Raw genomic sequence first — 17595 nt, 5'->3', positions numbered from 1 at the left:
CTGCAGAACGAGAACTTGTGCTAGAAGTAGAAAGGATGAGATTAGAATATGGTATAGCCCTGGGAAACAAAGCTCCATCTCGCCTAGATGCATTTATAAAGACTTTAGAAGAAGACAGAGATTATTACAAGCAAGAATTAGAATATCTTCAGAAAATGATAAAAAGAAGGCCTAGCCCAAGCCGTAGGACTTCAGAGAAGGTAAAGTTCCTGCTGTCAAGACAATCTGAAAAAATAATGAAAATACTATAGAACCATTTAAGGAGATATCAAATATATTTTCAAATTCGATAGCAGTAAATGTCTGTAGTAGTTTTTTTTAATTACGTTCTTAACATAAAAATTAACTGAAAAAACTCCAGTTAACTAGTATTTTATTTCCTTATGTGCATTTTACAGTAAAATATTGATTAATTATGGATCAGTTTGTTTGAAATAAATAGAACCCTATGATAGACAGAAAGATACTGAAATTTTATTAGCTGTTTTGCTTTTTCTCCTTGACAGTTCTTATTGTTCAAATTATACCACCAATGCCAGGCTTTTTTTTTTTTTTTTATTTACAATTAGAATTCATTAAGTATGTATTTTCCATGTATTACTAGTAGTGTGAATTCTTTCTTATTTTTTATTAATTATCCAAATATTTAAATTTGTATATTTTAACATAAATTTTATTAATCACTTTGCAGAGTGAAGATCTTAGATTCATCACCAGAGAAAGAGATGAGCTAAGATCCATGTTAGACAGATTTGAAAAACACATGATAGAGATTCAATCCAATGTCAAGTTGTTGACTACAGAAAGAGATAGATTGAATATTCTTTATGAGCAGGTAAGAAGAGATTGTTTAAAATTGGCATTGAAATAACTGATTTAACACTTGTGTATAATTGCTTCAAATGAAAAAACTTTATAATAGAAATTGAAGAGTATAGACCTAGAAAAAAAAATAAAATATATTCCTATTTTTATTAGTTAATAACAAAATATGTATTCTGAAGTTACTGTATTAACTTTAAATACATTATAAAACTGTACTGGCATTCAGAAATTAGAAAGATTGGGGAAAAAAGCCCAGTGGAATACATGGGAAAGTTGGGTAAGGATACAGGCTAGAAAGCAAGGAAGAAGTAATAGTTTAACTGATAACAAAAAAGAGTGAAGTTAGGCTATACTTGGAATAGTAAGAAGATGACGAGTATGTTGGCAGCATAAGTTGTCATGCCACTGTGTGATATAAGGAATATATTTTTAATTATCTAGAGAAAAGACTACAATAGCACTTGTAATAATAGCATTGAAACTTTCTTTTTTGTTAGTGTATATGCTATATTAATTGCAGTCCATGTATGCTAACAAACAATAATCTTTAAAAGTCTCAGGATGAATTGAACAGGATGAGAAAAGAAGCAAAACAAAGTTCTGTTTCTCAAAGTCACGTGGAAGAAGAAAGAGACAATGCACTGGCTGATTTTAGAAGAATAATGGCAGAAAAAGAAAGCCTCAGAGAAAAACTAAAGGTGAGCTTTTACAAGTTCATTGCTTACAGTGAGGTGGTATATAGGGGAGGCTTATACAATAATGCTGTGTTTGTGTCTGGCTGTCAGTTCGCATTTTGAAGAACTTTTGAACTTACCTGATTTCAGACTCACTTGAGAAAGCTCAATGTATTATCTGAATTATCTTTTAACTTAGTTCCTAAGTGGGGGTAGGGAAAGAAGAACATGCCTTTAAGTGTCCTAGGGCAAGCATGTCATCACCTTGTGTAAAGAACCTACGTAATGAAGCCCCAACTACAGAATATTTCTGTTTGTATGCACTACTTCAAAGATAGTGGTTAAAAGAAGTCATGCACTTCACTTGCAAGAGTATTTTATTGGTATGACTGAGTTAACAAAGCTCAATGGTAAACGCAGCAGTGGTTTAACAAGATTTAATGGCAAAATACACTTGAGTGTTTACATGCATAGAAGACAGAGTCAGACAGAACTGTCAGGGAGACCCTCCTGTTGAGTCATGAGGTTCAGAAAGGAACCCCTTGCACTCTCAGCTCCTCAGAGAGGAGTTTAGGTGTGGCTGGATCCAGACTTAGTCCCAGACTTGGTCAGTGGTTTATGTCTAAAGGGATGTATATGCACAATCAATCCTTTATGTCACTTAGCTAAGATTTAAAAGTTTCAGTGCTCTTATTCCCAACTCACTTGCCAAATATCTTAACTGATAAGAATTTTCTCAGTCTCAAAGAGTAACGCTTGGAGGTGTCCCTACTCAAGGGAGATCCTGGTGCACAGCACACATTCCTGTGGTGTGCAGCATACACTGCTGTGCAGGAAAGCTCAAGGAACTCTCAGCTGTGCACTATGGAGTAAGATGAAGTCACATTTGTATACGAGCTGTATTTCACTTGGTGATGCTCAACTAACCCTCAGCTGTTGGGCAAGATTTATAGCCTGTAGGTATTTTATTGATACATTAAGTTTAAATTTAAATATTTCTATCTCAGATTCAGCAAGAAGCAGCTAACCTTGAAAAATCAAAGATGCAGCATGATATTTCGGAACTGGAGAATAACATTCAAGGAGTAAGTACATATTTAGGAAGTAAGCTTTTATTATTTTAAAATAGGATAGATTTTTCAAGCAGTCAATTTTGTAGCTGTTTTCAACATAAATTCATTCAAAAGACAAGTTATGATAGTTTTCTACAACAATAATATGTTTGGTTATTGTTTTTTTAAATTGCAGTTTGAGATGGAAAGGTGTGAACTAAAGGCTACAATCTCTATCCTGAAAGAAAGAATAAACTCTTTGGAAAATGAATTAAAATTGAAGTCCAGTAAACTTGTCCAGACATATGATGATTCTTCTCAGTTTAAAGCTGAGATATGCTCACTTCAGTAAGTCTAATACAAAATGTGGGTTTCTTTCACAGACACTGACTTAATTTTGTTTGTTCTATGACCGTAGAGCAGAGTTGAGTTTCTGGGAAAGACCATAAAATACTTTCAAAATCATGTTGTACTGTTGTTGTCTTAAGAAAAAGTAAATGTGAGTAAGGAAGTTGCTATGGTGGCTTTTTACAGCAAGCTTCCTCTAGACTTATTTGGTGACCAGATGTGCTGATAATTTTTATGGCTAATTGTGAGTGAAAATTTTTTCCTCCCTCTAGAACTGTTTCCTCTAACAGGGGTGTGTTCTCTGCTTAGGAATGTATCAGAACAGGAAATTTCTAAAAGAGTATTCAAATGCTGTTTGTTAAAAGAAAGACAGATGTCTTTGCAGACAGTAGGACCTAATTGTGTCATATTTACAGAGTTGTCAGTAATACTGAAAATTTTTAGCCAAGCAAGGAGTAGGGCTACAGTAATTTCAGCATTTGGTTCTGCTTTGTGCACGGTGGCAATTTGTTATAGCTGTTTGGCACCCCCGCTTCCCCCTTCCCCCCCAAAGTTTCACTCTAAGCTGAGTGAAAGCAGTCTTTATCTGCAGACATACTGTATACCGGATTGGTGGGGTTTTTAATAAATTAAAAATTTCTCTAGCATTTGTGGGATCCCATTTCAGAGTGATTTCTATTTCCTGAGCTGTGTTGTAAATAATCCATTTAATTACTTTGGAGCTGCACTTTTTTTCTTTTTTTTCATAGGTCACTAATATTTCTTTCTGAGCAAAGCAAGTATGTAGGTAGATGGTTTCATATATCTTTCAGGCTCTGTATTTCTTAAAGTAGGATCAGAACTACAGCTGTCAATTTGATTGCTTCTTAAAATGTGGTGTGGCTGATAATCACTGCTACGAGCTACATATCAAAATCTTTATATAGCGAAGATTCAAAAGACACAAGTAATAAGAGTTACCTGAGGAAGAGTAACAGAACTCAGAGGAAACTTATGTTTCAGATTATCATGGTTGTTCCACCAAGGTTCCATTGCTCCATTTTGGAATGATGTTGAGGACTTGCTACAGGGGTCCAAGAGCAACCAAGTGGTGTTGGTCTTGGCAGTAATTACTAGTCCTCTCTCTTCCACAGTGTGAGGGACAGTTCTGGTTAATATGACACAATCCTGTGCTGCTGGTTGGTATGGAACACTGGAACTGTTCCAGCACTTCAAGCAGCTTTAAAAGCCGTAAATTGATAACCCTGAATAGGTCCCAAACGTCTTTCAACTGTGTACTGATTTTCTAGGCTCTTAAATGACCAACTCCAGAGGTCTGTTGACGATTTACAGCACCGATTGGCCCTCAAAAAGAATGAACTGCAATCAGCTCAAGAAGAAATTGTAAAGCTAGAGGAGAAAATAGGTAATCACTGGTTATTTTTATGCTTATTTCCTGATTTCAAAATAGAAAGTACTTATTCTTTTATTTATAGATAGGTTAAACCAGAGGAGCACTTCCCAGGATGAAGCAGTCAATGTGCTTAGAAGTACTATTACTGTTTTGGACAAAGAAAAGGATAGTCTTCAAGAAACTGTAGATGAAAAAACAGAAAGAATTGCATGCTTAGATGACAACTTAGCTAACAAGGTATGTGCAGTAGAAGTACTACTTTACAGTCCATCTGGGGATTTTTAAAAAAGACGTTTTGCTTGTATGGCAAAGCCAATGCAGAGCCTGAGACATTGCATGAGCGCTATGTTTGGACTGAGTCCAAAAAGTCATTTGCCAACTCAACAGCATTTAAATTAATATTGTTAGTATTAGTGTATTCCCTAAACACTCCAAGACAATAAAGGAGTATATTTTTGCATTTTGCACTTGGAGGTATTTGAGATATAATGTTCTAGCCTGATGTGACAGAATCTATAGCTGACTTCCATCTTTTTGATAAGAAAATCCTTTCTCAGTAAAGAAGCTTGGAAACTTGAATGTGGAAAGATGCACTTATTATTGATGAAGGGTTAAAAGAAAGGTTTAAATGTAAAGTTCTTTAATTTGAAGTATCCTGTTATGTTGCCATATAATAATACAATTTTGGCTTTTATTTTCATAGGAAAAAACAATTGCTCATTTACGTCTAACCCTCTCTGAACTGGAGTCCTCAAATGAGTAAGTAAAGACTAGGATGCCTTCTTCAGTAGTTTTATCTAGTGGTTTTTAAATGAAAGTAGCTGGCCATTTTAGTTATTTTGGTGAAAAGGAGCATACTGTGTTGAGAAGGATGTACCCAACTTTTGAAGAAACTTCTCCTGCAATTATATTGCAGGCTGCTAAGGTACTGTTAAGACAGCAATTAACCATTGTTTGTGCATATTTATTTTCCTAGATCGGTAACATTTCCTAATTCTCAGTTAGGAAGTAGCTTTTTAATATTCTAAGTATTCCACTAGATATTAGATTGAGCCAGGTAAAACTCAGATCTGAACTCCTAATTATTGGCAAGCTAATGCTTCCAACTTAAATTACCAGTACAGTTTCAATTTAAGTATATGTGCATAGATTTTACCTGGGCTTCATCTGATCTTTCCTTCTTGCCTCTTTTCACATATGAGTTTTAAAACTGTAGCTTTTTAAAAGAAAATATTTAAACACGTGAAGACCAGTGTAACTGAATGCTTAATACATTGATGCATGAAGTATCTGTGGCAAAAAAAAAAGAAGGGCAAAACTTTACATAAATTCACACACTTTAATTCTAGTAGTTTGTTTAATCTTTTTCTTGCTCTTTTGGTTGTGGCATTTCAAGTATAAGCTGTCTTCATCCTTTATGGTTTATAGAATATGCAATGGCTAATATACTGTAATCACTACCAAACACGGATAAACAGAAGTATCTGTGATTGCTGTTTGCATAATAAGATACTTCTCACTAGATGCATCTTCAAAGTTGAAGTTTAATTAAGTTTTATTTGTGCATATTGACATTTTACATATTTAGATCATGTTTATGTTTAGACTTATTTGTCAGCCTTCAGAGAGCATGAATTCCCCCCCTTTAAAAAAATGATAAAAGGCTTTTGCATATCCAAAATCCACATCTGATCATTTTCAGCAGTATGTGGTATAGTATAAGAAGGGACAACTTAAATAAGATTTTTACTTGATAGCCAGATAAAGGACATGCTGAGCAGCAGAGACCGTGAGATATCTAGCTTACATCGCCAGCTTGATACGTCCCACACAGAGCTTGCAGAGATAGGAAGAGTAAAGGAAATGGCTCTGAAAGAAAACAGGCGGCTGCAGGATGACCTAGCTACAATGGCCAGAGAAAACCAGGTATGAAGGCAGTACATAATGCTGAAGTACTAAACTATTTGTTGCTTGCTTATGTATAGGGGTGCATCAAAACCATTGTATCCTCAACTTTGATTTGGTATGCTTAATTAGTCGTATTTCTTGAACACTGGGATGTTAAAAGTGACTGGGCAGAACATGTAAAAGCAATTACTGCAGATACTTCAGCTTAGTCAGTGCTGTGGGGGAGAAATAGACAAGCTTTCAGTTTAGTCACCCTTCCCCAGATTAAAAAAGAAATCTAATTAAATCTAGGGCATAATTGTTTATTCTGTAGTGAAATTACATTTATACTATAATGAAATCGGTTATATCACTTAGTAGCTGGTATTTAATTGTTAAAAATTGGGTTTTATTATCTGTGGAACAGGGATTATTGAGAAGGAGCAAGAAACCACAAAAGCAGATATCAGGTTATTAGTAAGGTTGAAGTGAGAGGGAGGAGATTGGTAGCACATCTGAATTTATCCTGGGGCATAGTGATACATTAGTTTCACCCATTTAATTTCCATGAAGCATTGGATATATTGAGTGAGGTATGCCACATTTTGAAATTGTATGTTTTGGAATGTAGATTTAACATTTGTGTTCTGTGAGCCTTGGTAATGGTGGCTGTGAAGAGATATTGGCAGATTTTTAATTTCCAGTTCTGGCAAGATTAGTTGCCATTCATGCGTGCTGGTCTGCAGGAACTTTGCTTTACTATAAGAAAAGCATAAGAGGGCTTAAAAGATAAAAGGCAGAGGGACTGAAGAAAACTTATTTTTAAGGTATGATAGTCCTGAATAGTCCGAATTTGTTTCCTGATTTCAGGAATGGATAAGGATGCACAGTCGATGAGAATAGGAGGGGTTCGCTTTCCATTGTGTCAAGTTTGTGTGGGGTTTTTAGATGGTGAATTCAAAGGTGCCATCTATTTCCCTGGAGAAATGTTCTTATTGGATTGTCTTTGCATTGGTAAGGTAGGTGTCATGGTGAGGTAGCATCTTACAGAGTTTAGCTGTATAATGCAGGTTTTTGTGTGTGGGGATTTTGCGTTTTGTGGAGATTGTAGTCAGGTACTTTTTTGACTACTTGCAGAGTTTTGTTACATATATGTATTTTTTTATTTGCATTAATTTTATATGATTTCATCTTTCATTAGAGTCATAATGTACTTCCTTGCTAACAGCTAGCCAGTCAGTAGCTTTAGGTCAGAGGGCAGGTGGGAAGGGGCTTGTGACTGCCCAGTGGACTCTGAGTTGAATTGCGCATTCATGGTTAGCTTTCCATTTGAGAGATGGAAAGTGTGTTCACTTGAGAGATTGAGAGTGTGTTCAGCTGCTGATGGCTGAACACACTCCCTTGTAAAGTGCATGCTATGAAGGCGTAACTTAAACTTACATCACTTACAGAATCAAAGCTGAAATAAAATCTTTAACTCCTTGAGGAACTACATGTTTCCATACGGTATTATTGAATATTTTACTGAAAGATGAGCTATCTCAAGTTGATGGTGTAGTTTAAATAAAAAATTTGCAAGACAGAAAGGGTTGAGAGATTCAGTGAATTAAGCTGTTTGACTGTCATCATTATTCTTCTTGCGGGATCTTCATCTTGAGATGTACTCCAGGGGTCTGCAACTTAAGCCAACTACTGGTATGTAAAATCACATTCTTTAAAGAGCTTAAGAGACTTGTATAGCCCATTTGCACTGTTCGAAATCATCATTGCACCATCTCATCTTCCTTGGAATTCTCCAGGTCTGGAGTCCATGGCCCAGAGAGCATGAAGTGCTTTCAGTCTTCTTAATCCCTCACATAGTTTGAGGAATAATGAGTTGGTTTAGTGCACCAGCTGGATACTGCAGACCAAAAGCTTCCCAGGTCCAAGTGCATGATATGTATGTCCTTATACAATAAAATGTGTGTATGGACAATATATAGAATCATAGAATAGTTAAGGTTGGAAAGGACCGTAAGACCATCTAGTTCCAGCCCCCCTGCCATGGGCAGGGACACCTCACACTAAAGCATGTTACTCAAGGAACTGTCCAACCCAGCCTTGAACACCACCAGGGATGGAGCATTCACAGCCTCCCTGGCCAACCCATTCCAGTGCCTCACCACCCTTACAGTAAAGAACTTCCTTCTTATATCAAATCTAAACTTCCCCTGTTTAAGTTTGAATCTGTTACCCCTTGTTCTATCACTACAGTCCCTAATGAAGAGTCCCTCTCCAGCATCCTTGTAGGCCCCCTTCAGTTACTGGAAGGCTGCTATTAAGTCTCCACGCAGCCTTCTCTTCTCCAGGCTGAACAGCCCCAACTTTCTCAGCCTGTCTTCATATGGGAGGTGCTCCAGTCTCCTGATCATCCTCGTGGCCCTCCTCTGGACTTGTTCCAACAGTTCCATGTCCTTTTTATGTTGAGGACACCAGAACTACACACAGTACTCCAAGTAAGGTCTCACAGAGCAGAGTAGAGGGGCAGGATCACCTCCTTCGACCTGCTGGTCACCCTCCTTTTGATGCACCCCGGGATACGGTTGGTTTTCTGGGCTGCAAGCACATACTGCCAGGTCATGTTAAGTTTCTCATCAACCAACACCCCCAGGTCCCTCTCCGCAGGACTGCTCTGAATCACTTCTCTGCCCAGCCTGTAGCTGTGCCTGGGATTGCTCCAACCCAGGTGTAGGACCTTGCACTTGTCATGGTTAAACTTCATGAGGTTGGCATCAGCCCACCTCACAAGTGTGTCGAGGTCCCTCTGGATGGCATCCTTTCCCTCCAGCGTATCAACTGAACCACACAGCTTGGTGTCATCGACAAACTCGCTGAGGGCGCACTCAATCCCACTGTCTACGTCATCGACAAAGATGTTGAACAAGACTGGTTCCAACACGGATCCCTGAGGGACACCACTCGTTACTGGTCTCCAGCCGGACATTGAGCCATTGACCACAACTCTTTGCGGCCATCCAGCCAGTTCTTTTTCCGCCGAGCGGTCCACCTATCAAATTGATGTGTCTCCAATTTAGAGACAAGGATGTCATGTGGGACAGTGTCAAATGCTTTGCACAAGTCCAGGTAGACGACATCAGCTGCTCTACCCCTTTCCATCAGTTCCATAGCCCCATCATGTAAGGCCACCAAATTGGTTAGGCAGGATTTCCCCTTAGTGAAGCCATGCTGGCTGTCACCAAGCACCTTGTTGTTTTCCATGTGCCTTAGCATGCCTTCCAGGAGAATGTGCTCCAAGATTTTGCCAGGTACAGAGGTGAGACTGACTGGTCTGTAGTTCCCTGGGTCATCCATTTTCCCCTTCTTGAAAATGGGGGTTATATTTCCCTTTTTCCAGTCGTCGGGAACTTTACCCGACTGCCATGAGTTTTCAAATATGATGGCCAGTGGCTTAGCAACTTCATTTGCCAGCTCCTTCAGGGCCCGCGGATGGATTTCATCAGATCCCATGGACTTGTGCACATTCAGGTTCTTAAGGTGGTCTCGAACCAGATCCTCTCCTACAGAGGGCCTAAGGTCTTCATTCTCACAGGCCCTGCATCTGCCTTCCAAGACTTGGGTGGTGTGGTCAGAGCATTTGCAGTGAAGACTGAGGCAAAGAAGTCATTCAGAACCTCAGCCTTCTCCAAATCCAGGGTAGCCAGCTCTCCTGGTAGCTTCCAGAGAGGGCCCACGTTGTCCCTAGTCTGTCTTTTATTTGCAATGTAATTACAGAATCCCTTCCTGTTATCTTTCACATCCCTACCCAAGTTTAATTCTAACTGGGCCTTAGCTTTCCTAACCTGGTCCCTAACATCCTGTATTCTTCCCAGGCTGCTTGTCCTTGCTTCCACCTTTTATAAACCTGTTTTTTCCTCCGAATTTTCCTCAGCAGCTCCTTATCCATCAAGGAGGTCTCCTGACCCTCCTGCTGCACTTCCTTCTAGTTGGGACTCAACACTCCTGAGCTTGTAGCGGGTGATCCTTGAATATCAACCAACAGTCTTGGGCCCCCTTTCCCTCTAGGGCTATATCCCATGGAACCTTACTAAGCAGGTTCCTGAGGAAGCCAAAGTCCGTGCTTATATGTATATAACATAAATGTCCAGTGTTTTATAGGGTAAGTAGCATTTTTATTGAGCTAAACATTAGAAAGGACATAGAGAATATGTGAGTGTGATTTAAAGAGCTCAGAATTTTGTTGCAACTTATTCAGTTTGTATAGCAAATACAAATGTTGCAGCTCATCAGGAGACTCAAATGCCTTGTATGGTTTTGATGCTGAGATACAAATATATGTTTGAATTTACTAAATGTTAACACTAAAAATAATGAGAACCTTGTTAGCTAAACCATTTATTTCAGTTCCCCTCAGTCAACCTGGCTGAGTCTGAAGATAGAAAGTACAATATAACAAGATGTTTTAACTGAGGTAGTACCCTGAATAGTTCTTGCAAAACGTACTGTGCAGTACATAAATATGTGGGTGTATTATTGAAGTTAGACATGCCATTAATAGGTATCAAGAGTGTAGATTTAGATTAGACATTAGAAAAAAATCTTCATTATGAGGATGCTGAAGCACTGGAACGGGTTGCCCAAAAGGATGCTGAAGCATTGGAACAGGTTGCCCAAAGAAGTTGTAGATGCCCTACATCCATGGCAGTGTTCAAGGCCACATTGGATGGGGCTTTGAGCAGACTGGTCTAGTGGAAGCTGTCCCTGCCCATGGCAGAGAGGTTGGAACTAGATGATCTGTAAGATCCCTTCCAATCCAAACCATTCTGTGCTATTACCATAATATGATGGCTAAAGCTTTCTTGGTGTGCTTGGGAAGGCTACCACAGAGACAAGCAAACTGATTTCAGCATATGCTAAACAAGTCACACAATAAAAAGGCTGCTGTTTTAATGAATATTAATATACCAAAAAAAAAAAAAAAAGTGAAAGAAATGAGACAATATCGTCTATTTCCCCCCACATTTGACAGTGGGAATAGAAGAAGACACATGCCTTTATGGCTCTCTGGGCTAGAGGACTCAGAGAAAGGTGAGAGCTGAACCTGAGAGAGCCAGAATTAGCGATTCCAACATCTCAAACTTATTCCAAGATGCCTTTTGAATGCCTAAATATGATCTTAATAATCCATTTAGTTATCTTTCAATTCTACTTTAAAATAAATGTTCTGTTGGTTATGAAGTTGACTTTCTAGTGACACAAAACTTTCCTTCACTCAGGGATAATAAAGCCTAAGGCTAGAAAAATCCCAGCTCCCCAACTTCTGTATATTGAATTTTCCAAAGGTCAGTAAGGTGTGTCATCAGGAAAGCTGCAGATTTTATGAACTGGTGTGACATTCATTATTGTCTGTGATTATTCTTGCCTCGAAAACTCTTTGTTGTATCTAAGGTAGTATGGAATATTTCTGAACCCTACGAATCCCAAAGGGCTTTGACAAAATTACTTAAAAGAATACAGTAAAATCTGGGTATATGCAATTACATTGATTTAGCCTGGTACAGTAATATATAGTGATTAATTCACTCTAATGCATTATTTTGCCTTTATGTAATCTCTTTAGGCTATCAGTACTGAGCTTGAAGATGCAGTACGTGAAAAAGAAGAAATGAAAACCAGGGTTCATAATTATATAACTGAAGTTTCTAGATTTGAGACCTTGATGGCTTCAAAGGTATAATCCGTAGGCATCCATTGCTATTTTCAATAAATCCATTGGGTTTAGGGTATTGTTAGAAAACAAATCAAGAAATGTATAGTTTGCGTCCTGTTCTCCCTGCCTGTCCCATTTCTTTTTTTTTTTTATTTTTTTTGTTTTGCATTTTTTTCCTCTGCACTGTTTCAAGCTACTCTTGGGTTAATGTAAAACCTCCTTAGATCTGGAGCACTGATAAATTCTGCACATCACAATTTTGTTGACTATGTTTCAGTTGGCTGTAACACTGGAGAATGATGAACAAATTATGTTTGAATGTTGTTTTGCTTTTTGAGAAGGCAGCCAGTAAAAAAATCTGGTACTGTTTCATGATTATAGGCAACAAGCAGCTTAAATGTTGTTTTTTAATATTTTACACTTTTAAAAAAGAGAAATTTTATATGTAGCTTTGCAGGAAAGTGTAAAAATAGCACATTTTAATATTTTCTCTGAATGATAAGACTTAAGAGTTTTTGCTGTACTGACAAAACAGTGCTCTTTTAAAATGTATTTTATCCTGATACTTGAATTCAAAACTGTGCGCATTAAAATGATTAAAGAATCATTTAAAACAAATGGAATTTATGTCAAGACAACATGAACTGGTAAATCCATTATGTGATTTTGAATAGGAAAGAATGAGTTTTGATAAGACTTTGCGTTGCATGTCTAGGTGAATGCATGCAAAGTCATCCACTTTTTACAAGTAGAAACTGAAGTATAGAGAAAAAATGAAGGTCAGTAGTATGTTAGCTTAGAACTCTCAATGTAGAACACTTGAAGTTTAGTTATTAAGAATTTGATAATATGTCATATGTCCAAAGCACTTCAGCTACAGGTGTGGCCACATCTTTGGCAAATGAGAATCCAGTTATTTAAGTCAGGTACTAAAAAACTGTAGAATATATAGCCAGTGGCCAATTAGGAAAGGTTAGTTTCAGGGATTTGTCTAGTGTTACATCCAAATGTTGCCTGTGGAAATAGGGAACTTACTTTTCTGCACAGTGTTCTCTTGCTTAATTATTAAATTAAATTCAGAAGCAACATTTGTTTGATCACTGCGTAACTAATAAGCACTAAAGCTTGCAGTTTTGTACTTTTATGATAGACTGCTTGGGTGTATGTGCCCAAAGAGGTTATCAGTCTTTCAGGCACTCCTGTAATATAAATATTTGTAAGAGCGCATGCAGTAAGTAAAATTGCTTAACATTGACTCCCGCTGGAGTTTATTGGAAAGGGCAGCACTAGGATTAGTACATCTCAGTAATGTGACCCTTGACAATGCTGAGATCCAAAATAACCCCTCCCTGGGAACTTTGAAACTCATTAACAATCACTAAGTGTAAATACTTCCATTTAAGAAAACGGAAAGCTGTCACTGTATTTATTTACTATTTGGACTTGCAAAAGGGATGATGCCGTTTGGTAGCTGCCAGATAGTGGGATTAAGAAAATGGAGAAAAATCTACTTTTTTCTGGGGAAAAAAAGGAAGATATTGTAGGGAGTAGGCATTAAATAAGATCAAGCAACTTGAAGGCATGTTGATCATTACAGAGTGATTTACTGTTTCATCTAGGAAAAAGAAAATGAAGAATTGTTAGAGAAGTTCCGAATGGTCCATGCACAAGCAGAAGACTGGGAAATGAAGGCTCATCAAGCTGAAGGAGAAAGCACCTCAATACGACTTGAACTCCTTTCTATAGATACAGATCGGAGACATCTCCAAGAGAAAGTAGAGCTTCTGGAAAAAGAGATTCAAGGGGTAATAACTTGTGCAACGAAATTCTGTCAAGGAAAGTGGGATAGAGTCAAGTGTGTTGTAATAAAGTCAACATGCTATTTTTAATGCTTTAGTGGAAAATAATTCATATACATGAATGTTTCAGATGTGGAAACAGTAACTGGTTTTGGTTAGATGTTCTTTCTTTCTCCTTTCCCTGTTTTCCCAAAATTAGAATCACACTGTGTATTTTAATACTTTAAGATCTCTTTTCTTGGGTGATCAATGGTATTATGTATCTGTCTCTGTAAGAACCTTTTGTTTAGTTGCTTAAAAATATTTCCATATTTCTTTATCAGTATTTTGTCAGCTAACTTTATGGGTATTTTGTAAGCTTGGTTCTTAGATTTCTTTGAAGCTTTGAATGAAGTGTTTGAAGCATTGGTGGCTGGACTAAAGGTAAAAATCCGGTCATAGCAGTCCAGATCCAGAATCAGGATGGCTTAATGCTGAAACCTAGACCAATAGCATAGAAAATAATGATGCTTAAGTTTTACAAGCAATAACTTTATGAAGATCAAGGTAGGGTATAATAGTTGTAGATTGACCATGTTTTGTCTCATGCTTTTAGTTAGCCCAAAAGCTGGGTAAAAAATTGATTGTATTTTGAGGGGTTTAAGCTTTTAATTCTCTTCTGAAGCTGGAATCCAGCCCCATTACACTTATATATAGTACTTGTATAATTCTTCAAGATAATGATTAAAAATTGCAGGGATGCTTTATTAGTTGTTCTTAGCTCTGATTTAGGGAGATGAGAGGAAAGGAATGTAATATAAAGTTAATGTTATAGGAAAAGCTAATTTTGAAGGGAAAAGGTGTTAAAAAACCCCAACAAACCTGTTATCAAGCAGAGAACTGTTTACTCAACATTTAACACTGAAGGGGTACATGTATTTGTCTTTGTTTAGCATATCTTTGCACATCAAGCATATGAATCTCAGATCTCCTCCATTACAAAAAAAATGTCTAAACTGGAAGAGGATGTTAAACGTGAAAATCAGGATAAGTCTTCTGTGTTGGCTGACCTGGCTTCTGTGAGGGAACTCTGCGTGAAACTTGAGGCTAACAAAGAACTTTTATCTCGACAGCTGACAACCAAAAGCATGGATTATGAAAGGGTAAGCAGCAAAGGCAAATTTAATTTGCTATGATATTTTCCTTTGCCTTTAGTGTTTTTTGGAGAAAACAATAAATTGCTTCTGAGAGAAAGGTAAGTTAATGTACATCACTAGTTTCACGTTTATATCTCAATTAAAAATTTTGCAGTATGCAGATCTGTATCTGTGGGTTATGTATGCAAAGAGTTTCTTTCATTATCACTACAAAATGCGGCAGCAAAAACTGCCATACCACAGAGACAAATCATATTTATTTGGTTTTATGTACTGTTTTAATTTACTCAAATTTTCAACTTTAAAAAGTTGGTATTGCACTTCTTATATAGATATTAAAAATTCTTCCTTAATGGATTTTTTAATTAGATTGAACTTTAGACTGAGCTGAAGTTTTTCAAATATTTTGAAATGGTTTAAACAGTTCTAAATATCCATAGTTTCTGAACTTTTTTCTTTACAGCTGGTTGTTATGTCTTTACTTAGTGACTTGGTCAGGTTTCTTGTTACTGTAATATTCAGGATGTTGAGAACAGTAGTTCTCATCCCTGCAGAACTTGTTTATATTCATAGATCTGGTGAGGAAAACAAGCATTCTTACATTTTCAGCAAAAGCCAAGAAGCTACTTGTGAGCTAACCTAATCAAATAGAATGAAGTATAGTAAATACTGGTTTTGTACTTGTGCAAAAGCCTACTGCTGTTAGGAGTCAATTAGTGTTCTGGGTACTTAGGTAAGCATTCCCAGGACTCAGTAATCCAGCTCCCAGTAGAATATTTGACAGATGCAAAGCTTGAATAGTTTTAAACTAAGAATAATTTTAAATAATTGTAGGCTTTAATTTGTTTTGTGAGCTCAATTTCCTATTAATTTTTATGAAGCTTGCAAGTATTTCAGGTTTTGTATCAACTCTTCATGAAAGAGAACTGTATTTTGTAAACCAGGGTATTAGTAATGCATAACATTTGTGCCCTAGGTTCTAGGTGAATTAGAAGACATAAAATCAGAAGTAGAGTTGCTGAAAAAGCAGTTATCCAGTGAGAGACTTACAGTTCAGAATCTTGAAGCATTGCTGGCTACTAGTAGAGACAAAGAATTTAAGAACCATTTAACATCCCATGAGAAAGATTCCGAAATTCAGTTATTGAAAGACAAGCTAACACTCGCCGAGAGCAAACTGTAAGTTTTAACAAGTGTATGTTTGTGTTACGTGGTTTATAAATGAACTTCTTCTGTCTGGTGACACTTATTCATAAAGTCAAATTCTTGATTTTCAGTAAGGCTGAACAGATTTTTGCAATGCCTTTTGGCCTTTCATGGCATCTTGAAGTTTCTTTACAGATCTTTCATATCAGCTTCATTAATCAGCACTCTGGTGGACAGCAGTTTAGTACAAGTATTAAACTTAATGCTTGTACGTACTCTAAAAGGAAGAAACACCCTGCTGAGTTTTCACGGTCTTGAGAACAAGCACTTGGTTTCTTTCTGGATTTGTCCTCCGTCTGACTCCAGAAAGTTTGCTCCACTTTCTCTGTCATAATTCTTTTTTACATCAGTCAGGCACAGGAGGTGTGATACTTTTCCTGAAGTTCACTTGTCTGATATAACTCTGCTGTACTTTCAGTGCAGTCACTAAAATCCTGTCCTTCTGATCCTCTTAGTGGACATAGTTGCCAAATGGTGAGGTAGCTGCTCTGTTGTGAATGTTATTTCCACCATAGAACCAGCCAACCCATGATAGTTTGTGATTCTGTTTTTTTAGCTGTTGAGTATGTTTTTAAGTGTATGTATGCATTGCAGTATGATTTGGGTATTTAACCTCTACATCAGAGTGTATCGATTCTCAACATATATATTCTACCTCTCTCACAGGGTGATTTTCTTCTTAGCTTAGGGAAGTAATACAACTCTGCTTTTTAAGCAAAATGCCATATTTCTATTTGCTTTGAAGAGCTTAACTATTAAAAGAACACAAATTTTCTTTGTCTCGAGCGATGGTTTATGTTCTGATTCCTTTAGAACAATGTGGATTCATCAAACATCTCTTCATTGAGATCCATCTCTTCATTAGGGACTGTAGTGATAGGATGGGGGGGTAGTGGATTGGAGTTTAAATAGGGGAAGTTTGGATTGGATATGGGGAGGAAGTTCTTTGCTGTGGGGGTGGTGAGGCACTGGAGTGAATTGCCCAGGGAAGTTTTGGATGTTCCATCCCTGGCGGTGTTAGGGGCCAGGTTGGACGGAGCCTTGAGTGGCATGGCTTGGTGTGGGGTATCACTGCCCATGGCAGGCGGGTTGGGGCCTGATGATCTTAAGGTCCTTTCCAATGCTAACTATTCTATGATTCTGTGACCTCAAAGCAAGTTGAAAGTAAAATTTTAATATGTACTGCTCACAAAAAAACCCTACCAAGTAGTTTAAATCCATGGTACATTTGAATTGCTTACCTACTGAAGATGCTTGTTGTCCTTACTTTGATTAAAGGAAGAATCACAGAGTGAAGTCACAGTGCTTTACAAAGGCAAAAGTACTTTTGCTGCTATTAATATTAACTGTTAAGGAAAAAGGCCTGTATCATTTATTGTTCCTTTGAAATATAAACGGCACTGAATCTGACACCTACACTAAATGTGGCCAGTGTTTTCCATTAGAGCTATAACTGCAGCTTCTCATCCTGCGCATCTGCTGAGAGTAGAAATAATTTTTAACGCTCTCTTAGAAGAAAGACTAATCTGTTTGGAACAGTGAAGTTGGGGGGGATATTTGTATATTAT

The 17595-nt window shown here is 37.4% G+C and overlaps 1 protein-coding gene across 7 annotated transcripts in view; it reads left to right on the top strand.

The window, feature by feature from the left end:
- CEP135 (centrosomal protein 135) overlaps positions 1 to 17595 on the top strand; it is a 37796-nt gene that overhangs the window by 15851 nt on the left and 4350 nt on the right. For 6 of the 7 annotated variants that reach the window (XM_065696963.1, XM_065696988.1, XM_065696961.1 and 3 more), the window contains exons 11-23: positions 7 to 200; positions 692 to 835; positions 1380 to 1523; positions 2507 to 2584; positions 2748 to 2899; positions 4189 to 4304; positions 4375 to 4529; positions 4996 to 5051; positions 6050 to 6218; positions 11797 to 11907; positions 13506 to 13691; positions 14618 to 14827; positions 15798 to 16000. In XM_065696963.1, coding sequence (XP_065553035.1) covers positions 7 to 200; positions 692 to 835; positions 1380 to 1523; positions 2507 to 2584; positions 2748 to 2899; positions 4189 to 4304; positions 4375 to 4529; positions 4996 to 5051; positions 6050 to 6218; positions 11797 to 11907; positions 13506 to 13691; positions 14618 to 14827; positions 15798 to 16000 — 1918 coding nt within the window. The remainder of the gene's footprint in view (positions 1 to 6; positions 201 to 691; positions 836 to 1379; positions 1524 to 2506; positions 2585 to 2747; positions 2900 to 4188; positions 4305 to 4374; positions 4530 to 4995; positions 5052 to 6049; positions 6219 to 11796; positions 11908 to 13505; positions 13692 to 14617; positions 14828 to 15797; positions 16001 to 17595) is intronic. The other variant, XM_065697006.1, reaches the window with a different exon arrangement.

This window comes from Lathamus discolor, chromosome 1 (assembly GCF_037157495.1).
Source record: "Lathamus discolor isolate bLatDis1 chromosome 1, bLatDis1.hap1, whole genome shotgun sequence".
In the NCBI taxonomy this organism is placed as follows: Eukaryota; Metazoa; Chordata; class Aves; order Psittaciformes; family Psittacidae; genus Lathamus; species Lathamus discolor.
Note: the sequence above shows the minus strand (reverse complement) of the source record. Positions and strands in the feature narration are given on the sequence as shown.